Source organism: Oncorhynchus gorbuscha, linkage group LG19, assembly GCF_021184085.1.
Source record: "Oncorhynchus gorbuscha isolate QuinsamMale2020 ecotype Even-year linkage group LG19, OgorEven_v1.0, whole genome shotgun sequence".
In the NCBI taxonomy this organism is placed as follows: Eukaryota; Metazoa; Chordata; class Actinopteri; order Salmoniformes; family Salmonidae; genus Oncorhynchus; species Oncorhynchus gorbuscha.
The window spans coordinates 44,998,693-45,025,669 of NC_060191.1; the positions used below are offsets into that span (position 1 = coordinate 44,998,693).

Here is a 26,977-nt window from a genome sequence, read left to right on the forward strand (position 1 = left end):
AGCAGGAAAGGAGAGGATGGTAGAGACGGAGGGGAGAGCAGGAAAGGAGAGGATGGTAGAGACGGAGGGGAGAGCAGGAAAGGAGAGGATGGTAGAGACGGAGGGGAGAGCAGGAAAGGAGAGATGGTAGAGACGGAGGGGAGAGGATGGTAGAGACGGAGGGGAGAGGATGGTAGAGACGGAGGGGAGAGGATGGTAGAGACGGAGGGGAGAGGATGGTAGAGACGGAGGGGGGAGCAGGGGAGGAGAGGATGGTAGAGACGGAGGGAGAGCAGGGGAGGAGGAGGTAGAGGATGGAGGAGGGGAGAGCAGGGGAGGGGTAGAGACGGAGGGGAGAGCAGGGGAGGATGGTAGAGACGGAGGGGAGAGCAGGGGAGAGGGATGGTAGATGGAGGGGAGAGGGGAGGAGGGATGGTAGAGACGGAGGGAGAGCAGGGGAGGAGAGGATGGTAGAGACGGAGGGGAGAGCAGGGGAGGAGAGGATGGTAGAGACGGAGGGGAGAGCAGGGGAGGAGAGGATGGTAGAGACGGAGGGGAGAGCAGGGGAGGAGAAGAACATATCTTATCAATGAGGGTTTTCACAAGAGAAAATTGCTTCTCAAATTTAAGGAAAAACACAATTTAGCACAGTGGTGTTCCTCAAATTCTAATTTAGGAGCTGCAGCACATTTCAAAGGACCAGGAAATGAAGTCATTTAACAGAACTTTGGGGACTAGGGGCATGTACGACTCTCTGATAGATACACACATATACACACACACGTACACACACACAATGTCAAGCACTTCGGAGGGGAGGCTTTGCACACAAGTCATTTTGGTAACAACACAGACCATTGCAGGGAATGTTTGTTTGACGGAGAAGGAGAGGAAAGCTCTGTGGAAAACCTTAAATGACTGACAGGAAAGGAGAGAGGTTCAAGTGAGAGAGATGGGTCCATTTGCTACCCCCACGGTCACAGACGTACTCGCCACCTGTTTGAGGGGTTTATGATGCTGAACATGATGATAACTGAACCCATTCTCTCTCACGCCTCCGTCCAGCAGCGATGACATAGTTAGCTAGTAAGTTATGGGGCTTAACGTGAAGGAAGGTAGTCCTGTTGGAAGGTGTGACGTGTAGAGGGGTTCTACTATGATAGATGTGTTAGAAGGGAGAGGATCGTGCTTGTGTTGTTCTGCCAAAAGGGGTCTGCTTGCCTCCCATCTGAAACAGTTCAGAACAGTTTGTGAATATATTATGACAACATTTTGTAACGTTTTTTGTAACGTTTTGGTCTTCGGCAAGGTTTTTTGGGGGGGCTGTTTGTGCACACAACATTTTACCCTGAGGCAATCTGAAGTTCGGTAACCGAAGTCTACGCCCCTTCGCCGGTGATTGGTCAACAGTAGGGATTCTGCAATTAAGTGTTTGTCGTCATTCAAAGATAGACGACTCATTTTCATGTTGTGTAAAAAATAAAAATAAATATGATTGTAGGAATGTAGGCTATCCCTATGCCAACACAACACATACAGTACAAACACACACACTCACACCAAACCCCCACATTACAACCTGACATTCCAATACAAATACCACCTGCCACCTATCATAAGTATCCCCATCACCCATGAGGCTAACACTACAATGGCTACTGTCACTAACACCTCTCTGTTGTAACACAAGAGCCCTTGTCTGTTATAATGGCAATCACAGCAACTCAGGAGCGCCTCCACTCAGCACTGACACCTGCTGGTCAGACATGGAACAGCAGCCACTCAGTGTTACAACACCACGACACTGTCCTGTACAGGGAGTTAGAAGGGATTGGTGTGCATGTGTGTTTATTTGCTGTCAAACAGAATGTGATTGTTAGTATCTGAGGAGTGGTAAAGTGATGCTGTTAAGTGTCCTCATCTTGCCTCCCCCAGTACCCCTCGTCACACTCAGTCACACACACACACATACAAGCACACAAATGCCATGCTGTGCCAAGCCCCCTCTTGTGGGTGCCAACAGAAGCTGTCTTTCCTGGGCTGTCTGATGTGGAGAAGGATTATGGTCATGTTGCCGAGGGAGGGAGGGAGGGAGGGAGGGAGGGAGGGAGGGAGGGGGAGGGAGGGAGGGAGGGAGGGAGGGAGGGAGGGAGGGAGGGAGGGAGGGAGGGAGGGAGGGAGGGAGGGAGGGAGGGAGGGAGGGTTGGGGAAGGCCTGTGAGATCAAGAAAGAGAAAGGGTGAGAAATGGAAGAGAGATGGAGAAAGAGAACCCATATTTATGCTTATTTATTTTCCCTTTTGTACTTGATATTTGTAATCTTTTGGAAGTTCTGTGAGTGTAATGTTTACTGTTAATTTTTATTGTTTATTTCACTTTTGTATATTATCTACTTCACTTGCTTTGGCAATGTTAACACATGTTTCCCATGTCAATAAAGCCCCTTGAATGGAATTGAATTGAAATGGAGAGAGGTTGAGGACAGAGTTAAAGAGAGGGATAACACTCAAGGCTTCTGCCATCTTCTCCTTTTCTCTCATTCCCCTCACCTCCTTCCCACTCACCTCCTTCCCCCTCACCTCCTTCCCCCTCTCCTCCAAAGCCTTCTCTAAAAGCTCTCCTCTCCACCTTTCTCTGAACCTCTCCCCTCTCTCCTGTTGTCTGAAAGGCCTGCTCTTTGTGTGTGTGTGTGTGTGTGTGTGTGTGTGTGTGTGTGTGTGTGTGTGTGTGTGTGTGTGTGTGTGTGTGTGTGTGTGTGTGTGTGTGTGTGTGTGTGTGTGTGTGTGTGTGTGTGTGTGTGTGTGTGTGTGTGTGTGTGTGTGTGTGTGTTTCTTCCTCCCTCAGGGCCTTTAGAGAGGGTCAATATTTCCCCCCCAGACACTCCTCATCCTTGAGGAGTCCCAGCCCCGGCACCAACACATAAACACTGCACTCTGTATCTGACTCTGGTACCCATTTGACTTCCCATCACCACCTGTAACAACAACAGTCCTGTAGTGGCCTTGAACAGTCTAAACTCTCCCACTGTGCTGTCTGTCTGCTGATAGGCCAGGCTACTGTGGCTGAAAGCCCAGCCCAAGGAGTGTGAGAGAAGGCCTGTCTCTACACAATTCTCTACACACTTTTTCTCAGGTGTGTGCTCAGCGGGGTGCAGGGTGCCATTCACAGGTGACTGGTGGCACCTTAATTGGGGAGGAGCGGTCATAGTAATGGCTTGAATGGAATATATCAGAGGGTAGTGCGAACGGCCCAGTACATCACTGGGGCCAAGCTTCCTGCCATCCAGGACCTCTATACCAGGCGGTATCAGAGGAAGGCCCTGAAAATTGTCAAAGACTCCAGCCACCCTAGTCATAGATTGTTTTCACTGCTACCACACGGCAAGCTGTACCGGAGCACCAAGTCTAGGTCCAAGAGGCTTCTAAACAGTTTCTACCCCCAAGCCATAAGACTCCTGAACTTCTAGTCAAATGGCTACCCAGACTATTCACATTGTGCCGACTGAAGAAATGGCATCAGTTTTACGGGCTCCTAACTAATTGTGCTATTATGTGGGGGGGTTTTCCGCATCATTTGTAACTTATTTTGTACATAATATTTCTGCCACCGTATCTTGCGGCAAAAAAGAGCTTCTGGATGTCAGGACAGCGATCACTCACCTCGGATTAGACAAAGAGCTTCTGGATATCAGGACAGCGATCACTCACCTCGGATTAGACAAAGAGCTTCTGGATATCAGGACAGCGATCACTCACCTCGAATTAAACAAAGAGCTTCTGGATATCAGGACAGCGATCACTCACCTCGGATTAAACAAAGAGCTTCTGGATATCAGGACAGCGATCACTCACCTCAGATTAGACAAAGAGCTTCTGGATATCAGGACAGCGATCACTCACCTCGGATTAGACAAAGAGCTTCTGGATATCAGGACAGCGATCACTCACCTCGGATTAGACAAAGAGCTTCTGGATATCAGGACAGCGATCACTCACCTCAGATTAGACAAAGAGCTTCTGGATATCAGGACAGCGATCACTCACCTCGGATTAGACAAAGAGCTTCTGGATATCAGGACAGCGATCACTCACCTCGGATTAGACAAAGAGCTTCTGGATATCAGGACAGAGATCACTCACCTCGGATTAGACAAAGATTTTTTCTTCAACAAGCAGGAAGCACAGGATGTATCAGACACACAAGGCCAACATCCCCGTCATTGGCAAGAGGAAAGAGCTTCTGGATAGAGGGCACAGCGATCACTCACCTCGGATTAGACAAAGAGCTTCTGGATAAATTAGGACAGCGATCACTCACCTCGGACATAAAAACTGTAACATCTATGATATCAGGAGAATCGATCACTCACCTCGGATTAGACAAATTCAGCTTCTGGATATCAGGACAGCAAGATAGAACAGCACCTCGGATTAGACAAAGAGCTTCTGGATATTTGTAAACAACAGCTGGTCACTCACCTAAGGATTAGACAAAGTAGAGTATCTTATGATAAACTGCAGACCACAATATTTGCCAAGAGAGTCACTCACTTTTCTCTGTTTATTTACAAACAGACTTCTGGCATCAGACAGCGACACAGTCACTGTATAAGGATTAAGCACAAAACCGAGAGGTGTTGCTCCTACTGACCGGGATATCAGGAAACTTAAATCAGTTCTGCACTTCACCATTGATTAGACAAAGAGTCACTGGCTATCAGGACAGGATCACTCCCCACGTGACTTAGACAAAACCAGAAGCCTTGGATATCAGGCAGCATTCACACCTCGAGCTGAAGGGTAGCTGCTGGATATCAGGATGAGATCACTCACCTCGAATTAGACAAAGAGCTTCTGGATATCAAACAGGACAGCGTAAATCACTCACCTCGGATTAGACAAAGAGCTTCTGGATATCAGGACTTGCAAACTCACCTACAGACGATTAGACAAAGAGCTTCCCAGTGGATATCAGGACAGCGATCACTCACCTCGAGACAAAGAGCATCTGGATATCAGCTGTTCAACATCAGCTGTTCCGGATGACGATCACTCACGCTCTCCGTAGACAAAGAGCTAAGATATAAACAGGTCCACTTCACAAGGCTCGGATTAGACAAAGATGTGTGCTCCGGGCATGTGCTGAGGACAGGTGTCTCACTGACATTTTCAACATGTCTCTGATTAGACAATACCAACATGTTTCAAGGATATCAGTGACAAGAACACTCACCTACCTAAATTACTCAAAGAGCTACTCTCTGTTTATATCAGGACTTTAACCATACCTACATGTACATACTACCTCAATCAGCCAGACAAAGAGCCTGTCTGTATATCAGGACTGCGATCACTCACCTCGGTTATACAAAGAGCTTCTGGATATCAGGACAGCGATCACTCACCTCGGATTAGACAAAGAGCTTCTGGATATCAGCCTCGATACTGTATCACTGTATATAGCCTCTCTACTGATTAGACAAAGAGCTTCTGGATATCAGGACAGCTATCACTCACCTCTGATTAGACAAAGAGCTTCTGGATATCAGGACAGCGATCACTCACCTCGGATTAGACAAAGAGCTTCTGCAGGACAGCGATACTCACCTCGGATTAGACAAAGAGCTTCTGGATATCAGGACAGCGATCACTCACCTACGGTATTAGACAAATAGAGCTCTCTGGATATCAGGACTCTAGTGATCACTCACCTCGGATTAGACAAATATTTTTATTCAACTACAGGAAGCACAGGATGTACTTCAGACACCCTACTAAGGCCAACATCCCCTGTCATTGGCAAGAGGAAGAGACTCAGTATATACAGATAAGAAAGCTGCCTTTACTGTCAATATTACCTGACTACGTGCAATCATTGGACAATAAATTAGCCTCTACTGAGGTACAATCACTGAATGTCCTACTGCAATAGGACATCAAAAACTGTAACATCCTATGTTTCACAGAATCTCTGGCTGATAGCCTCGACTGGATATTCAGCTAGCTAATACACTCTGCACCAGCAAGATAGAACAGCACTCTCCGGTAAGACCAGGAGGGACTCTACATATTTGTAAACAACAGCTGGTCACTGAAATCTAAGGAAGTCTCTAGATGTTGCTTGCCTGAAGTAGAGTATCTTACTGATAAACTGCAGACCACAATATTTGCCAAGAGAGTTTTCTGCTATACTTTTCTACTGTTTATTTACCAACACAGACAGATTCTGGCACTAAGACCGCACTCAGTCAGCTGTATAAGGAAATAAGCAAACAGGAAACCGTTCACCCTGTCTATGTTGCTCCTAGTGGCACCTAAGACTTTAATTACAAGAAACTTAAATCAGTTCTGTTAATTCTTAAGATGACATTTAACTGTACACTACATCAGTCACTGTTTATCAATGCAAATAACCTTTGATTTGATTTGTTGTCCCCACAGTGTCTGTAATTAACTCTACCTACATGTACATAAGCCTCAATTAAGGCCCCCAACATTCACACTGAGCTGAATATTGTAGTTTTACTGCTGCTCTTTAATTACTTGACTTTTATCTCTTATTCTTATAAGAAATCCAGCTATACCCTCTGTTCGAACCATCAAACAGGCAAAGCGTAAATACAGGTCTGTGAGGATCGAATCATACTACTGTATATAGCCTCCTCTACTGCTTCGGCTCCGATTTGACGAATGTGGCAGGACTTGCAAACTGTTACAGACGACAAAGGGAAGCACAGCCCATTAGCTGCCCAGTGATGCAAGCCTGCCAGACTGTCTGATAAATCACTTCTATGGAAAACGCTTCAGGAGCAACACTGAGGCATGCATGAGAGGGATCTCTGTTCCGGATGACTGTGTGATCACGCTCTCCGTGTGTAGATGGAGAGCATGAGTAAGACTCTTTAAACAGGTCCACATTCACAAGGCTGTCGGGGTCAGACAAATTACAGGATGTGTGCTCCGGGCATGTTACTGAAACTGGCAGGTGTCTTCACTGACATTTTCAACATGTCTCTGATTGAGTCTGTAATACCAACATGTTTCAAGCAGACCACCATAGTCCCTGTGCCCAAGAACACTAAGGCAACCTACCTAAATTACTCCAGAAACAGCTACTCTCTGTTTATCATATATAAGCTGTACGCAATCCCACAACGTCACTTTAACCATACCTACATGTACATACTACCTCAATCAGCCAGACTAACCGGTGCCTGTCTTAGCCTCGCTACTGCTATCGCCTCGCTACTGCTATCGCCTCGCTACTGCTATCGCCTCGCTACTGTTATAGCTTCGCTACTGTATATAGCTTCGCTACTGTATATAGCCTCTCTCTTTATCGCCTCCCTACTGTATATAGCCTCGCTTTGTATATCATGCTGTCACTGTTATCGCCCTTTCGAACACTGTATATAGCCTCTCTACTGTATATAGCCTCATCTACTGCTATCGCCTCGCTTTCCTGTATATAGCCTCTCACACTGTATATAACCTCTCTACTGACTATTCGCCTCTGCCTACTGTATATAGCCTCCTCTACTGCTTGATCGCCTCTCTACTGTATATAGCCTCGCTACTGTATCTTTATAGCCTGCTGTTCTTCCATAGCCTCATTGCAACTCCTCCATCTCCTCACTACTGTATATAGCCCTCTACTGTCATATAGCCTCTCTACTGCCCCTATATAGCCTCTCTACTGCTAATAGCCTCTCTACTGCTAATAGCCTCTCTACTGCTATCGCCTCTCTACTGTATATCGCCTCTCTACTGTATATAGCCTCTCTACTGTATATAGCCTCTCTACTGTATATCGCCTCTCTACTGTATATCGCCTCTCTACTGTATATAGCCTCTCTACTGCTAATAGCCTCTCTACTGGATATCACCTCTCTACTGTATATAGCCTCTACTGTATATTTTCCTCTCTACTGCTAATAGCCTCTCTACTGCTAATAGCCTCTGCTGTATATAGCCTCTCTACTGCTAATAGCCTCTCTACTGCTAATAGCCTCTGCAGATGACTGCTAATAGCCTCTCTACTGCTAATAGCCTCTGCTCACTGCTATACCCTCTCTGACTGCTAATAGCCTCTCTACTGCTAATAGCCTCTCTACTGCTAATAGCCTCTCTACTGCTATCGCCTCTCTATTGCTAATAGCCTCTCTACTGTATATCGCCTCACTACTGTTAATTTTCACTGTCTATTTACTGTTGTTTTTATTTCATTACTTATCTATTATTCACCTAATACCTTTTTTTTACTTAGAAATTGTACTGTTGGTTAGAGCCTGTAAGTAAGCATTTAACTGTAAGTGAAATTGGAGGAATCACCTGTTGTATTCGGAGCACGTGACAAATAACCTTTGATTTGATTTGTTGTCACTTTAATTAACTCTACCTACATGTACATAATACCTCAACTAACCAGGGCCCCCACACATTGACTCTGTACCGGCTCCCCCCTGTATATATTGTTATGTTTTACTGCTGCTCTTTAATTACTTGTTCTTTTATCTCTTATTCTTATCTGTATTTTTTGAAACTGCACTCTTGGTTCGGGGCTCGTAAGTCAGCATTTCACTGTAAGGCACATGTGACTAATACAATTTCATTTGATTTGAACACATGGTTTCCATGGTTTCCATGTGTTTGACACAAAACTATTCACTTCATTCCAGCCATATGAGCCGTCCTCCCCTCACGAGCCTCCTGTGGTCCCATTAGCACATATGAGTGTTCCTCCGGGTGTGAGTGTGTTAAGTGCTGCCAAGGCTGTCTGGGTCAAAGGTGGGAATTCCTACTGGAAAACAGGCCCAGGAGGCAGACATGCTTATAGTGCTATTAGACAGGGATGCTCTGTGGTTTCGGGAGGTGTGTGTTTGACTGCATGAGAGTCTGCGTGTGTAAGATGGAGAGCGAGAGAGTGACCGGTGAAATTGTGTTGGACTCTCTTTCTCGCATACATCTGCACCACCTAGTGGTGAATATTATAACAATATTGGTGTCTGGAGCTGAACATGTTTTACAGCCTGTCAGTTTCCCTCCTCACAACCTGGTTACTGCTAAACTCATGGGGAAGTCTTCCATCCCCAGTAAACTTATTAGCCTCCTTAACCCTCTGCCTCTCCCACCTCCAGGCCCAAAAGAATGAGGATAGGATAAAGTCCATCCGGCTCAAGCTGGCCCTGGGTAGTTTTTTTGACGATGGGCCGGGTATCTATACCAGCTGCAGCAAGAGTGGCAAGCCCAGTCTGTCCTCACGGTAAGAGACATCATGTGACCTCTATAATAAGCTGTACGTCAATCCCACAATGTCAACAATACACACAGACACAAGCATGTACATAAACACAGAAGCACACACACACACACACACACACACACACACACACACACACACACAACTACCCTATGTACATAGACATGGAATCACTGGTCACTTTAATAATGGAACACTAGTCACTTTAATAATGTTTACACAGTTTTACTCTTTTCATATGTACAGTACATACTGTATTTTAGTCAATGTCACCCTGACATTGCTCGTCCTAATAGTTATATTTTTCTTAATTCCATTGTTTTACAATTAGATGTGTGTGTATTGTTGTGAATTGTTAGATGCTACAGCACTATTGGAGGTAGGAACACAAACATTTCGCTACATTCTCAATTACATCTGCTAAACATATGCATGTGACCAATAAAATGTGATTTGATGTGACGCACAATTACCATATAACCGTGTAACCGACAGTTAATGATGAAGGCTGTCATGAAATGACATAACCATTATAACCATTTAAAAACAACCAGCTGCCTGAAGACGGGACGGCCGGGCATTCGTGCGGTTTGCGCCGTAACATGGACTCTTAACAGCGTTCGGTTTCTTGCTGAAACAAGTCAATTCCTCTTCCGTAGACTAGGCAATGCCCCCCCCCCCCCACAATGCACCAACAGCACACGTAGAAATAGAATGAATAGAACGGGCTTGGGACCTCTCACCTTGACTGGTACACTCAGGGGTTCACTCGCAATGGCTGCCTGTTATTGTGATGCAATACTTTCCATAGTAATGTAGAATGTTCATTCAAATGATGCTAACTTATGTGGCTCATACAATTCAATGTTTCTTTTGTAATGTCAGTTGAGTTGAATCAACAAATCACAGCACATATTTTAGAACATATTTGATTTATTTCCTGTTTTGCTCCTATGGTTACACTCACAATTGCCGCCAGTTCGGCCATTATGCCATCATTGACTACATCATTGAATATTCATTATATTTCTATGGCAACACACAGAGCAGAGTAGAGGAGAAAATGTGCGGACCCATTTTCTGGGGCCATTTGAACGGTTTTAACGATGACCGCGGTCATTTGGCTGGCCAATTACGTCATCCAAAATTCCATGACAGTCACAGCCATGACAGTCACAGCCCTACCCACATGCACACATACAGACACAGATCAGTTTCACCCTCAGTCCCAGTCCCTGTTCTTGAGAAGCAATGGCATCACTCTCTTTATGTGGGTGGGCACTGTCAATAGAGTGAAATCGCAGGTTACTGGACATTACTCTGACAGTCAGATTTGACCTTTTCTTAATGCCTGTAACTATGTCTGTCTCCTGGAACTCTGTGGGGCCATCTCCCCAACACAGACAGACTCCTGCTCTCTCCCTCTGAAACCACTGTTCACTGTTGAGAGTAAGGGACATTTCCTCTCTCTTTCTCTGCATCCCGGCACTGTGGATTTCACTTCCCAAAATGCACTCCTACACACACCATCAACCTTACTGTTTGCAGCCTTCCATGATACACACACATGCAGTCATACACACAGAGACACTCGCACAGTTCATTCATCTGAAACTATGATGTAAGCATATCAGAATTCTCACTAAAGCAACTCTTATGGGGTGCACTCACGGATGGATAAGTTAGGTACGTCCATGAACTGCTTAACTAATTCCAAGGATCATTTTGATGCTCCTTCCTCTGAAACTACCAATCGATTACTCTGGTCTGGTTCAATCTGGACTGATTGGATCCAGGCTGTTTAATCGATCAGGTTTTCTCTACATGTGTTTGTAATTACTGCTTGAAAGAAGCCGATTATTGATCCAGAGTGGTTTGATCCAGATCTTACAGGACTCAGGTCTTCTGAGGTCTAGAGAGCCGTCAGAGTCTAGCTGATTGGATCGAACCCAAGTTAGAGCAAGAGAGGGAGGAATGGAGTAGACACAGACATACTTATTAATGCTATGCAAGGCCAGCCACTATTACAGTTCTATCACAGACACACTGAGACATCAGTGAAGAGTTAGAGGAGGGTTTGGCCTGAGTGGAAAACTAGATGGGACTGTTATTGAGTTTCTTTCTCACCCGCGGTGCCTAGATGCATGTTATCTGGGTCAATAAAACCCTACAAGCAATTATTGCTGAGCGAACTTTCCTTAACCCATAGAACTTTCCCCCCCTCCGTTAGCCCATAGTAATGACACATCCTCTCCCTCCTCTTCCTCCCCCTCTCCCTCTCCCTCTCTCTCCCTCCTCTTCCTCTCCCTCTCTCTCCCTCCTCTTTCCTCCCCCTCTTCCTCTACCTCTCTCTCCCTCCTCTTTCCTCCTCTCTCTCCCTCCTCTTCCTCCCCCTCTCTCTCCCTCCTCTTTCTCCCCCTCTCTCTTCCTCTCTCTCCCACTCACTTCCTCCTCTTCCTCTCCCTCTCTCTCCCTCCTCTTTCTCCCCCTCTCTCTTCCTCCCCCTCTTCCTCTCCCTCCTCTTTCCTCCTCTCTCTCCCTCCTCTTTCCTCCTCTTCCTCCTCTCTCCAGGCTGCAGAGTGGGATGAACCTGCAGATCTGTTTTGTCAACGACAGCGGCAGCGACAAGGACAGCGATGCAGACGACAGCAAGACAGAGACCAGTCTGGACACACCGCTGTCCCCCATGGTACAGACCGACCACACACACACACACACACACACACACACACAAACACACATACATTAAGAAGAAATATTCATTCTTAGAAAGAAATCCCAGTATTTATAACCATCTGTTATAGCTCTGAGCTGTTTCCCTGTCTGACCTCTGTGTTCAATTAATGACCTATCAATGACTATACTAGAAGAACAAGAGCCAATGGGAATAAACCACTAACTTTTCCTTATTTCCACTCTCCCCACGTCTCTGTCCCCCAGTCGAAGCAGAGTTCGTCCTACTCTGACCGGGACACTACGGAGGAAGACAGTGAGTCTCTGGAGGACATGGACTTTCTGAGCAGACAGAAGAAGTTGCAGGCCGAGGCTAAGCTAGCCCTGGCGATGGCCAAACCCATGGCCAAGATGCAGGTGGAGGTGGAAAAGCAGAACCGCAAGAAGTCCCCTGTGGCAGACCTGGTCAGTACCGTCGCTATAGGCAACGGGCCTGTAACCTCAGCCTCTAGTCAGCGTTTCTAACCCCAGGTCTTTTCAGAGCAAACCAACCACACTGGTCTTCTTTAACATTGTGATGATGTCACAGAGTAGACACCCCCCCCCCCCTTGGCAGCAGCCATAGTCATGATTATTTTAACATTCTCATCTGCATCAGTGCCCCCCAAGCACACACACACACAGACACACACACACACACACACACACACACACACACACACACACACAGACACACACACACACACACACACACACACACACACACACACACACACACACACACACACACACACACACACACACACACACACACACACACACACACACACACACAGACACAGTGGCTTGTGAAAGTATTCACTCCCCTTGGCATTTCTCCTATTCTGTTGCCTTTTACAACCTGGAATTCAAATTGAATTTTGGTGGGTTTGTATCACTTGATTTACACAACATGCCGACCACTTTGAAGATGGAAAATATTTTTATTGTGAAACAAACAAGAAATAAGACAAAAAAATGAAAACTTGAGTGTGCACAACTATTCACCCCCCCAAAGTCAATACTTTGTAGAGACACCTTTTGCAGCAAGTACAGCTGCAAGTCTCTTGGGGTGTGTCTCTATAAGCTTGGCACATCTAGCCACTGGGATTGTTGTCCATTCTTCAAGGCAATTTTAGTCTCATCTGACCAGACTATCCTCCATATGTTTAGGGAGTCTCCCACATGCCTTTTGGCAAACACCAAACGTGTTTGCTTATTTTTTTATATAAGCAATGGCTTTTTTCTGGCCCCTCTTCCGTAAAGCCCAGCTCTGTGGAGTGTACGGCTTAAAGTGGTCCTATGGAGAGATACTCCAATCTCCACTGTGGAGCTTTGCAGCTCCTTCAGGATTATCTTTGGTCTCTTTGTTGCCTCTCTGATTAATGCCCTCCTTGCCTGGTCTGTGAGTTTTGGTGGGTGGCCCTCTCTTGGCAGGTTTGTTGTGGTGCCATATTCTTTCCATTTTTTAATAATGGATTTAATGGTGCTCCGTAGGATGTTCAAAGTTTCTGATATTTTTTTATAACCCAACCCTGATCTGTACTTCTCTACAACTTTGTCCCTGACCTGTTTGGAGAGCTCCTTGGTCTTCGTGGTATCACTTGCTTGGTGGTGCACCTTGTTTAGTGGTATTGCAGACTCTGGGGCCTTTCAGAATAAATGTATATATACTGAGATCAAGTGACAGATCTTGTGACACTTAGATTGCACACAAGTGGACTTTATTTAACTAATTATGTGACTTCTGAAGGTAACTGGTTGCACCAGATCTTATTTAGGGGCTTCATAGCAAAGGGGGGTGAATACATATGCATGCACCACTTTGCAATTTTTTCTTTTTTTGAAACAAGTTATTTTTTTCATTTCACCAATTTTGTCTATTTTGTGTATGTCCATTACATGAAATCCAAATAAAAATATATTTAAATTACAGGTTTTAATGCAACAAAATAGGAAAAACACCAAGGGGGATGAATAATTTTGCAAGGCACCCGTCACACACACACACACACACACAATATCTCCGCCTGGGCAGAAGATGTTACTTATTCAGTAAAGAGGGGGTGGTTGGGTTCGAGCAATCTATTATTCATATCCCAGAATGCACTGGGTGACGTGTTTGGGGATGCAGTCGTGCCCAGCAGTCAGAAGAGATGAGTTTCACATCTGAGGCCCTGTCGCTAAACTAACAGACTGCTGTACTGAACACAGGGGCAGATCTGAGGCCCTGTCGCTAAACTAACACACTGTTGTACTGAACACAGGGGCAGATCTAAGGCCCTGTCGCTAAACTAACACACTGCTGTACTGAACACAGGGGCAGATCTGAGGCCCTGTCGCTAAACTAACACACTGTTGTACTGAACACAGGGGCAGATCTGAGGCCCTGTCGCTAAACTAACACACTGCTGTACTGAACATAGGGGCAGATCTGAGGCCCTGTCGCTAAACTAACACACTGCTGTACTGAACACAGGGGCAGATCTGAGGCCCTGTCGCTAAACTAACACACTGTTGTACTGAACATAGGGGCAGATCTGAGGCCCTGTCGCTAAACTAACACACTGCTGTACTGAACACAGGGGCAGATCTGAGGCCCTGTCGCTAAACTAACACACTGTTGTACTGAACACAGGGGCAGATCTGAGGCCCTGTCGCTAAACTAACACACTGTTGTACTGAACATAGGGGCAGATCTGAGGCCCTGTCGCTAAACTAACACACTGCTGTACTGAACACAGGGGCAGATCTGAGGCCCTGTCGCTAAACTAACACACTGTTGTACTGAACATAAGGGCAGATCTGAGGCCCTGTCGCTAAACTAACACACTACTGTACTGAACACAGGGGCAGATCTGAGGCCCTGTCGCTAAACTAACACACTGTTGTACTGAACACAGGGGCAGATCTGAGGCCCTGTCGCTAAACTAACACACTGTTGTACTGAACATAGGGGCAGATCTGAGGCCCTGTCGCTAAACTAACAGACTGCTGTACTGAACACAGGGGCAGATCTGAGGCCCTGTCGCTAAACTAACACACTGCTGTACTGAACACAGGGGCAGCACCATGCTCAGATAGCATTAGCTTCAGAGCTACTTACGGTACACTATACCTCTTTAGCATAAAGTGGGCAGACTCACACCTGCTCATTATTATAGGGATGTGCATTTCCTGGGTACAAGTTCTCAATACATTATTTATAGAAATATACAAGAATGTGAACCTTTTCCAGTTGATTTTCCAGGGGCTCTTGCGTAAGCCACTAATGACAGGAGAAATGAGGGGAATGTGTGTGAGGGAATGTGGTTTTATACCATTTACCACACTTTAATCCACTAAAGCCATGTGGCCTTACAAAGAATTTACACAACAATTCACACAACACTCCCACCAAGAATTTTTCCCCATTCATATCATGCCTAGTCTAAGAGAATACTGATATGATGAAATACTTTGGTATTGTTGTTGGCGGTATCCTTATTCATATTGCCACTAACCTCAGTAGCCAAGACTCATTGAGAAACCAATCCAGTAATATAACTGAGGGAGGAAACTCCACCTCGGACAAACACAATGAGGCCAAGCCCATATCATGACCAAAACACTACCACTCACGGTGGCCGGCTCTCCGCACATCTCCGCATCTCTCACTCTCTATCTCTCTCGCTCTCTTTTCTCACACCCCTGTCTCTCTCTCTGTGTGTCACTGACTTACATGCTCCCTCTCCGCACTGAAACGGTGGCCTATGACAGAGGGGAAACATGACCACTAGTGCAGTTGCATGGGTTCCAATGTGAAAGTGAAAGAGGAGAGAGAAACTGTGACAGGAAGAACCAGCTGAGCGATCACGCACACTCACAAGTCATACAGAGAAAGTGTAATGAAAGGAGCACATATTTATAATGAGTATGAATTTGGAGGGAAGACATGATTAAATATTAAAGCATTAGACCTCTCACTAAAAGCTTCAGTCACACAAAAGTTATACTTAGTTCCGAGCTGGTTCTCTATCAGATTAGTAAGGATGTCTCATCCCATGTTGAAGAATGTCAGTTTTCCCTTTATTCAGATTACAAACTCTCAGTCATTTGAAAATGAAATAATATCACAATTTATATAATATCACTACAAAATATCACCATTTTTAAACAAGCCATAGAAAGTTGGTTGCAATTTCAGTTTAATCCACCAGAAAGACAGAACAAATATTATGGTTAAACTGAAATATACGAATTGATTTTAAAAAAACATTATTTTATGATAAAAAATGTTTTAAGTATAATCTTTGTAAATGATATCATAAATAGGACTGGTGGAGTTGTGTCACACAAGCAGCTAACAGACATATGGAAATGTCTGCTCTGCTCAAAATTACAACCAACTAATTGCAGCATTACCACAAAAATGGAAGAGGCAAGTGGAAGTTGGAAAAAGGAAAAATTCTGATAAAAAAGTATACCAATTCAATTTCAAGACCAAATAATTGACAACTGTGCCATATAAATTGCAAAATAGGTGGGAAGAGATTTTCGATATACCGATTCCCTGGCACATGGTTTATGAACTGAACTAAATTATGTCGGATTCAAAACTTATAATTGTTTTATTTAAATTATTATACAAACTTATTGCAACCAATAGAATGTTATATATATGGAATGTTATTTATATGTATATATATATACAGTGGAAGTCGGAAGTTTACATACACTTAGGTTTGAGTCATTAAAACCACTCCACAAATGTCTTGTTAACAAACTATAGTTTGTTAGGACATCTACTTTGTGCATGACACAACACATTTTTCCAACAATTGTTTACAGACAGATTTCACTTATAATTCACTGTATCACAATTCCAGTGGGTCAGAAGTTTACATACACTAAGTCGACTGTGCCTTTAAACAGCTTGGAACATTTCAGAAAATATTGTCATGGCTTTAGAAGCTTCTGATAGGCTAATTGACATCATTTGAGCCAATTGAAGGTGTACCTGTGGATGTATTTCAAGGCCAACCTTCAAACTCAGTGCCTCTTTGCTTGACATTATGGGAAAATCAAATTAAATCAGTCAAGACCTCAGAAAAAAAATTGTAGACCTCCACAAGTCTGGTTCCTCCTTGGGAGCAATTTCCAAGTGCCTGAAAGTACCATGTTCATCTGTACAAACAATAGTACACAAGTATAAACACCTTGGGACCACGCAGCCATGATAGCACTCAGGAAGGAGATGCGTTCTGTCTCCTAGAGATGAACGTACTTTGGTGCGAAAAGTGCAAATCAATCCCAGAAGGACAATTATGTGGATATATTGAAGCAACATCTCACGACATCAGTCAGGAAGTTAAAGCTTGGTCGCAAATGGTTCTTCCAAATGGACAATGACCCCAAGCATACTTCCAAAGTTGTGGCAAAATGGCTTAAGGACAATAAAGTCAAGGTATTGGAGTGGCCATCACAAAGCCCTGACCTCAATCCTATAGAACATTTGTGGGGAGAACTGAAAAAGTGTGTGCGAGCAAGGAGGCCTACAAACCTGACTCAGTTACACCAGCTCTGTCAGGGGGAATGGGCCAAAATTCACCCAACTTATTGTGGGAAGCTTGTGGAAGGCTTCCTGAAATGTTTGACACAAGTAAAAAAATGTAAAGGCAATGCTACCAAATACTAATTGAGCGTATGTAAACTTCTGACCCACTGGGAATGTGATGAAAGAAATAAAAGCTGAAATAAATCATTCTCTCTACTATTATTCTGACATTTCACATTCTTAAAATAAAGTGGTGATCCTAACTGACCTAAGACAGGGAATTTTTACTAAGATTAAATGTCAGGAATTGTGAAAAACTTGAGTTTAAATGTATTTGAATAAGGTGTATTTAAACTTCCGACTTCAACTATATATATATATATATATATATATATATATATATATATATATATATATATATATATATATATATATATATATATATATATATATATATATATCAGAACATGGTATATATATATATATACATATATATATTTATCCCAGCTCTGCATATTTTGCTGTGAAGAGACAGAATCATTAGATCACTTGTTTTGGTACTGTCCATATATAGCTTGTTTCTGGTCACAGGTTCAGGAATGGCTTAAGAATTGCAACATTTACCTGGAGCTAACACTGCAAATAGCACTGCTGGGTGATTTGAAAAGTCATAGTCAATCAATCAATAATATAATAATACTTTTAGTAAAAACATTTATCTTTACTTTACAATCTGTAGAAACTATGAGAATAGAAAGGTTCATAACTTTTGTGAAACATCACAGCAGAGTTGAAAAATATATAGCAAATAGAAATCAAAACTGGATGGTGTTAAAAGATACAGAGTTGAAAATTTTGCATTTTCCTACTTACAAAGCAAATAGATGCAGATTAAATTGAAATGGCAAAATCTGGATGGTGTTAAAACACTGTATGTCTTAGGGTTCTGTAGTGGGAGAACATATTTGTGTACTTGTAGGTTTCTGTAAATGTGTGTGTGTGTGTGTGTGTGTGTGTGTGTGTGTGTGTGTGTGTGTGTGTGTGTGTGTGTGTGTGTGTGTGTGTGTGTGTGTGTGTGTGTGTGTGTGTGTGTGTGTGTGTGTGGGGGGGGGAATAGAAAGGTTCAGAACTTTTGGTGAAACATCACAGCAGAGTTGAAAAATATATAGCAAATAGAAATCAAAACTGGATGGTGTTAAAAGATACAGTGGGGAGAACAAGTATTTGATACACTGCCGATTTTGCAGGTTTTCCTACTTACAAAGCATGTAGAGGTCTGTAATTTTTTATCATAGGTACACTTCAACTGTGAGAGACGGAATCTAAAACAAAAATCCAGAAAATCACATTGTATGATTTTTAAGTAATTAATTTGCATTTTATTGCATTACATAAGTATTGGTGATGTTTGTGTGATTTCTGTCGCTGGGCAATACGGACTTTCAGCTCCCTCCAAAGATGTTCTATTGGGTTCAGGTCTGCCCCATGCTTCTTACGGAGCCATTCCTTAGTTGCCCTGGCTGTGTGTTTCAGGTAAGGGGAGGGGTGGTAGGGTTCAGGGAAAATAATAAAGATAAATATATTTAAAATATGAGGGATTGGAAATGTCAACAATTACATTGAGTGTCTGATGAATATAGGAGCCTGAGACACTTCCATGAAGTGAAGAATGTCAGACCGAGAGAGAGAGGATGTATTTGAAGGAGATGCACACAGATAGAAATAACTTGAACAAGGGGTCGAGGGACAGGGAAGAGGTGGATGAGAGGAAGCAGAGCTGAAAATCTTGAAGGAAACACAAATGACATCACCACAGTAAAAGGCTGTGTGTTGATTTGACAAGAACAAATAGACAAATAATTCAGGAAGACAAAGAGGTTAGAGTGTGTTGACTTACTGCAGGAGCATCCCTGCAGACTGACTGGGGAGATGGCAGAGAACCAATACAGGACAAGTAAAGGCTCAGTGCACTACTTTTTCACAACAACAACAAAAAATATTCTGATTATTCAGTGGGTAATGCAGCACCCTCAGCACCCCTACTTCCCGTGGCTATGGCCAGGAGGAAGGAGACAGAGTTGTTTCCTGTAGCTATCTATGACCAGGGTCAGGTTAGGGACCACTGCTGGAGAGATTGGGCTTTGCATCATATTACAATCTTGGCAGCTCTGTAGCATTGGGCTGCTTTCAGTGGCTGGATTTATTTATAAGATGCAGATTAAATTGAAATGGCGCCTTTCCTCAAGAATCTGCACCATCTTGCACACGCAAACACACATAGGCCTACACACACTCACGCCAACACACTGTAGTGTCTTAGGGTTCTCTAGTGCCCAGGAATCCATATGTGAGTGTATATATTTGTGTACTTGTAGGTTTCTGTAAATGTGTGTGTGTGTGTGTGTGTGTGTGTGTGTGTGTGTGTGTGTGTGTGTGTGTGTGTGTGTGTGTGTGTGTGTGTGTGTGTGTGTGTGTGTGTGTGTGTGTGTGTGTGTGTGTGTGTGTGTGTGTGTGTGTGTATTTCTAATTGGTGATGTGTGTGTTTCTCTCTAGCTGCCCCACATGCCCCACATCAATGAGTGTCTGATGAAGAGGAGCCTGAAGACTACAGACCTGAGGGACATGACCCTGGGACAACTACAGGTTATAGTCAACGACCTGCACTCCCAGATAGAGAGTGAGAACCACACACACATACACTTTTTTTATCCCCGTGGGGACCTAAAATTGATTTCCATTCAAAATGGAACCTAACCTTAACCCCTAAACCTAACCCTAACTTTAACCCTGATCTTAACCCCTAAACCTAACCCTAACTTTAACCCTGATCTTAACCCCTAAACCTAACCCTAACTTTAACCCCTAAACCTAACCCTAACTTTAACCCTAACCTTAACCACTAAACCTAACCCTAACTTTAACCCTGATCTTAACCCCTAAACCTAACCCAAACTTTAACCCTGATCTTAACCCCTAAACCTAACCTTAACCACAAAAACTGAACTTTAACCCTAACCTTAACCCCTAAACCTAACCCTAACCATTAACCGCTAAGCTTAAAATATCCTTTGTCCTCGTGGGGACGTGGGAAATGTCCCCAAGAGGGAGAATTTTCCTTGTTTTACTATCCTTGTGGGGACTTTTGGAGATTTCAGGTCCCCACGAGGATACACACACATGCGCACACGCACACAGTGTTAATTAGGGTATCTTTCATATTGAAAGTCATTTCAGGCCATGTAAGTTGGATGCATGTGTGACGATACTAGTGAAAGATGAACAATACCTCACCTTACACAGAAGGCAAAAAAAATCCCCCACAAAAATGTTGTTATAGAATCTTGTCTTTTACTGGCATGGTTTAAAAATATGCTCCATTTGAAATCTGCATCTCATATGACTTGGAGCTGGATTCAACCCGTATCGCAGAAGTATCGCCGGAAGATCCGTGTTATAGCTTGTTTGAAATGATATATAAAGGCAATGTTCCCACGTTTGTGGAAACTGCATTCACGGTAACCACTGTATATATCGGCTCAATCATAAATTACCTTTACATTTTAATGCAGATCTTCCGCGATACTTCGGCAATATGAATTGAATCCAGCACCCGTATGTTAGTGTTCTAATGGTGTTGGTTTTCTACCGTTGTTCTGATGTTTGTCTTCTCCAGGTCTGAATGAGGAGCTGGTGCAGCTGCTGCTGATCAGGGATGAACTGCATATGGAGCAGGATGCCATGCTGGTGGACATAGAGGACCTGACCAGGTGGGGATGCTATCTAACACACACACACACACACACACACACACACACACACACACACACACACACACACACACACACACACACACACACACACACACACACACACACACACACACACACACACACACACACACACACACACACACACAGCCTCCTGGGCTATGACCGCAAACAGGCCAGGAATGATTGGGGGAACTCTGTCTTTGGGACAGACGTTTAGCAGTGTGATATTTGCATGATTTTCATACAACAGCAGGTGATAAAGAACAGTTTGTCTAATCATCATTTTGTTTTTACTCAGGCATGCTGAGAGCCAGCAGAAACACATGGCTGAGAAGACACCATCCAAATGAGACACCCCACCCAACCTCACCCCCTTCCCATCCCTTTACTCCACCCCTGCCCCTCTTTGGTCCCCGTGCCCTGCCCCATGTCTCTCGCTGCACCCCCTCTGCCTGCCCCTCTCACCCACTCCCATGGTGGCAGCAGCCAGAGGAAGGCCACCCTTTCATTTGCTTCTGTGGTTGTCCCAGCGCTAAAGACAGAGCATTTCCTGCTTCCTGGGAGAAGAGGAAACTGATTGTGTGTTGTCATGGATACTGTCCCCGGCTTCCTGTGCAGTGATTGGCCTTGCTTCGCTATTGTTTATTTTTAACTTTTTACATTCGCCACTAAATTATAACTGTCAATACAAAATGGTGGAGAAAAAAATATAATAATAGTGAGAAATTAGTAGAAAGTCAGTAAAAAAAATGTAAGAAAAAAACATTGTATAAAACTATGAAGACTAATTTCAAACCATTTTAAGTTGGAAAGTAATTTTTAAGTATTTCAAAGTTGACCTCTTTTTATTCTGCACAAATGGTAGTTTTCAACTGAGAAATGTTTATTTGAAGGTGCTAAAAGAGTGTAAAGGAAACATGCCTGCCTTGTAGTGGAGTTATAGCTTTTGGTAATACGCTCACTCTGATCGGTCTTCAACATTTTGTGAATGTTGATTTTCTGACACTTTAAATGAAATGAATAAATGTGTTAATATCATTTTCATCCTATTGTATTCAGAATTTTTATTTGAGGGAAGAAATGTTTATGTACAGATATGTAAAATAAAAAATCAACTTTGTTTCATATGTTGTGGTTTGGTGTGCAGTCTGTTAAGAAAAGTGGACAGAGATGGACATCTTGTTGTAAATATTATAAGTGGGGAACTACTGTATGTCCATATGGCAAAACACAGTACATTAACAGTACATTTATAACTATTTTATAATTATGTAATACTTGTACTGACAAGCGCATTGCAGGATTTTGGAAATAATTGATACATTAATAACCATACGAACATCGCTGCCACCTGGGAAGAGAAAAGCTAATTACTCCACTGAATCGTTTATTCAGAGGCAACAACAGTATGGAGTATGAAGGATGCATACGTTTTTATATTGTCATATTTTTCCATAAACAGTCACCTTATTTGAAAGAGTATAATGTTAAACCTTAGGCCTAAGCTTGCTCTGCACGTTATTGTGATTGTGGTTTTGAAAGGTCTGATGTATCAATGGTCACAACCACAAGTATCATCCACTTCTGTGAAACTCTCCCCTGCAGATTGTCACACCATGGCCACTCTCTTTCTACAGGCCCAGTGAGAGTCAGTCTTTACAAGAAGAGAAGTATTTCTTAACTAAACAGGCCAATGGTAGACATTCAAAATGCCAGGGTTCAAATTGTGTGGGTGTGCAGGGGTGATGGGCAATCACATTACAATTGAGTCATTTAGCAGACTATCCAGAGTGACTTAACAGTACTGAGTGCATACATTTACGTACTTGTCTGCCCCAATGCCACTGTCACAGGGGGATTTATGCCTGATTTCAGATGAAATCCTCAACCCTTTTATGGTCAACCATCACTGTGGCACCTTTTATATCTCTTGAGATGGAAAACATGTTTTTTATGAAATTGAACAAGTGCTCTTTTTGACATAATATACAAATGAGCAGAAATCTTACGTTTTCTTTTAAAAGTACAAGTTACTTCTCAAAAGGCACTGAATTGGTGGAAGGTCCACTTTATTCTGACCCCCGTGGGTCAATTTTTTCATTCTTATGAAATGTATGTTCATGATGCACAATTAAAAGCATGTAAAGCTTTGCAGAAACAACAACTGTGAATGTAGTTTAAGACAACCAGCCTTCTAAAGAAGAGGCTAAAGCCAACACAGGCTAGAGGCTACTTACTACCCACCCACAACATCTCTTGGCCTATAGCAAACACATTTAGAAAAAGCTTTCTAACATTATTCTTTGTGTCATCTGTCTATTTTGGACAATTACAAAGGCTAGAGAAAATAAGCAGCAAAAGTGAAATATTGACATCGGAATGCAGACATGTCTCACGTAGTTTTCTGGCAATCGGTGCTGCAGGTGTCTGGATAGAATTGGGCTACGCAGTGAGATGCTACCCACAACCAGTGGGAGAATGTGACTGTCAGTTATATGGTTTATTGCATTACTTTAACTATAATGTAAAAAAAGTAAAAAGAGATATGTATTGTATCATTTTTTCATTTCTAGACATTGATTTCCTAGTGAGCCAACTCATGCAAATCGAAGCGAGGGCATGACTCATTGGCCTGAGTTGTAAAAACAACTCAGGAAATTACACACGACTGACGCGCCACTTTCATTTCGGTGGCGCTCGATCTAGTGCTTGTATGTATCTTCGTGTTTCAACATGGCCAGGGAATTCCCTCTAGGAGCGCTGCATGGCTATATAATGACCAGATGAGGCAACGATGACAACACACCTATCAGTTTACGCCACACCTGAGTCAAAGATCTCGGAATCATGATGCCAAACTTTTATTTATGTGAGTATTAATTTTATTTGTAGCTAATTTTATTGTGGGTTTTTGATCAACTAACCCTGTGAAATGATATGCCTCAAACTTTACATAGTCTTCCGTTTTAATTTATTGATTTGAAATTGGAGTTAAATAATTACTATTTCAGGGGTGTTTTTATCATTGGTTTGTTTAGAGGATTATTGGGGTGATACATTGGTTGGTGCTGACTGACATTGTGTCCTCCCTCCACACAGACCTTGCCAGCTGTGTGCTGCTGCTCGCCTTGTCCTGCCAAGTCTCAATGGGAACCCCAATGCGCATGCCGCGGAGTTTAGACTCTGGGAAATGCTCGCAGTGCGCTGATCTCTCCAGAGAGCTCATCAAGAATGTTAAAAAGCTCCTGGACAACGTAAGTCACAGTTATAACGAATTCATTTGAACGTTTAATTCAAATCTAATGTATCCCTCATTCAGTAAGTCAGTCTGTCTGTATCTTTGATAGGCTTACAGTTTGTTCACACCGTTTGTGATTCATGTATCCACTTACTAATTGAATAATTTTCCCTTCATAGGAAAACCTGTTTGGGGGTTTAAACTGCTCGGAGCAGCGCGTGGAGGTGAACAGTAAGACCCAGACAGTCCTAGCCTGCGAACCCAACACGGACATGGTAAGTCACACAACAGTCATTTTCTACATTCATATTACCACTATTAATTTAAAATATATATAATTTCTCTGCATTTTATGTAGTAATTTAAATGAATACCTCGGATTTACAGAATAGTGATATAAATCAGTCTATTGATGCATACTTTTGTTGTATTTCCTCAGAACACAAGATGCTCTGGTCAACGGAACACCACATTCAGTGAGGTAACTATTGTGTTCTTACAATATTGCATAATTGTTTAGGGAATGCTATTTAAATCCACAGATATAAAAATACATAGATCTTTAGACAGTCTATGGATTTAATAGTGACTGCATTTCACATAATTCACCCATTCTTACCTCAACTGCTTCCTATATGTCTGATTGGCTGATCTCTGTCCATTTTTATGGTTTCTTCTGACAGAGTGAGTGTCTGAGGAACATCCGAATAGACCTAGAACATTATGCTGCCTCACTACAGGCTTACAAACAGGCCGACCTCAGCTCCACTGCCCAGGACACCCAGAACCTACTCAATATTTGTCCATCCACACAATGGGTGTCTTCCTCACAGGTAATTCGATTTTTCTATTTTATCTTTTGTACAGAAAACATTCCTTCCTTCCCTGCATGTTTATTTTTCTTTTGATACAGTTTTCTAATGACAACAACCTCGTGTAGACAATTGCAAAACTGTACACAAAAATGTGTTCCTCTGTGTTTGAGACAGTACAAATGTCACTGCTAATAGACATTCACAACTATGGACTTAAAGTTTGCATTTTTATAAAGTTAAGTTTTGTTTCCTTTTGCTCTGCAGGTTGCAGACCCTAAGCTGACTAGTGGTGACCCTGTGGACCAGAGGGTCCATCTGTGTAAGGTACTGAAGGGCTTCCACCTCCGGGTCATCACCATCAGCAGAGCCATGGGATACATCTCTGCTGGGGACCACAGGAAGTAAACCCTCATCTTCAACACCATCCGATTCCTCATCATCATCAACTATAACACGTATTGACAATCATCTTCATTGTCATCACCTACAACTGTAACAAGTTCATCATCAGAAACACGGATTGTTATCTTCATCATCATCATCATCAACTACTTTGTCATCATAACTGCATCATCAACTATAACAAATATTGACAATCATCATCATCATCACCTACAACTGTACCAAGTTCATTATTAGCAACACTGATTGTTATCTTCATCATCATCATCATCATCATCAACTACTTTGTCATCATAACTGTTGAATACTGCACCGCACTGTGTATGAAAAGATGAGTAAGACATTAGCTAGCTAAACTCTTTTTGGCTTAGTTAGTGCTGAATGACAGTAGGTTTAGTTCAAAGCTAATCAATGAACATCATATGGTCAAATTATTTATTTATTTATTCCTTTATTTAGGGACTGGGGTTTATTTATTTGATGAATGCAACATTATTTATTTGATGTATGAAATATATGTATTTATTTAACAATATGTTATCGATGTTATTTATTTGATTATTTATAATAAAGTATTTTTTACAAGCTTACCAAGACTGATTGTGTTAACGTTAGCTATGTTGTATGTGTTGCTCTGTAGGTTTAAACATTCTACCCATGAATAGGATAAATACGTTTTTGTTTGTGGTAATATATATATATATATATATATATATATATATATATCTTTATGGAACATGTTGAAATATAATATAATTCAGACGGGAGGGAGAGCAGTGTGATTAATAGTCGCATAAGACTTGAAAAATACATTTTCTGCGTCTTCAAGCAGGTCTCCACATGGAACCCCATGTCCAATTTGGCATGTGGGCACAATGGCGGCCATTACGCATAATGAAACCATGCCGCCCAGGGCGAACATCCTTGCCTGGTAGACCACCTTCTGTAGCCCCCCGGGCAGCCTTCTCATCACCCAGCTTTGGGTCGGAGTGGTTGAAACCTCCACTTTCTCCTCACTTATCTCTTCATCAACAGAGTTCGTGTTACATTGAGCAAGTTCCTCAGCGAAGGAATGGGCCATTTTCCCGCGCGCAATGGAACTGTTATCTGTCATCTCATGTTCTTTACCAGCGTTCCTGGCTTCTGCGATTTGCTCCTCCAAATCCTGCACCCTTTCCTGAAACTCCAGGACGCGGGATGTGCTTTCGGCCAAGGAGCTTTGCATCTCCTCGATAAGGGAAGTTTTCATCTGGATCAACTCCTCCCTG

The 26,977-nt window shown here is 42.9% G+C and overlaps 2 protein-coding genes across 2 annotated transcripts in view; both read left to right on the top strand.

Moving 5' to 3' along the window:
• Window positions 1–22,381, top strand: part of LOC124004896 (IQCJ-SCHIP1 readthrough transcript protein-like) — a 396,927-nt gene extending 374,546 nt beyond the window's left edge. Inside the window, exons 10-15 of the mRNA XM_046313718.1 lie at window positions 9,115–9,239; window positions 11,808–11,925; window positions 12,177–12,374; window positions 20,038–20,161; window positions 21,158–21,251; window positions 21,553–22,381. Coding sequence (XP_046169674.1) covers window positions 9,115–9,239; window positions 11,808–11,925; window positions 12,177–12,374; window positions 20,038–20,161; window positions 21,158–21,251; window positions 21,553–21,604 — 711 coding nt within the window. The 3' untranslated portion in view covers window positions 21,605–22,381. The remainder of the gene's footprint in view (window positions 1–9,114; window positions 9,240–11,807; window positions 11,926–12,176; window positions 12,375–20,037; window positions 20,162–21,157; window positions 21,252–21,552) is intronic.
• Window positions 22,382–23,995: 1,614 nt separating this feature from the next.
• LOC124004815 lies at window positions 23,996–26,133 on the top strand. Its single transcript, XM_046313624.1, has 6 exons — window positions 23,996–24,123; window positions 24,354–24,508; window positions 24,672–24,767; window positions 24,932–24,973; window positions 25,176–25,325; window positions 25,572–26,133. Exons 1-6 carry the CDS (start codon window positions 24,102–24,104, stop codon window positions 25,710–25,712), a joined length of 606 nt encoding a protein of 201 aa, XP_046169580.1. The 5' UTR covers window positions 23,996–24,101; the 3' UTR covers window positions 25,713–26,133.
• Window positions 26,134–26,977: the final 844 nt, after the last annotated feature.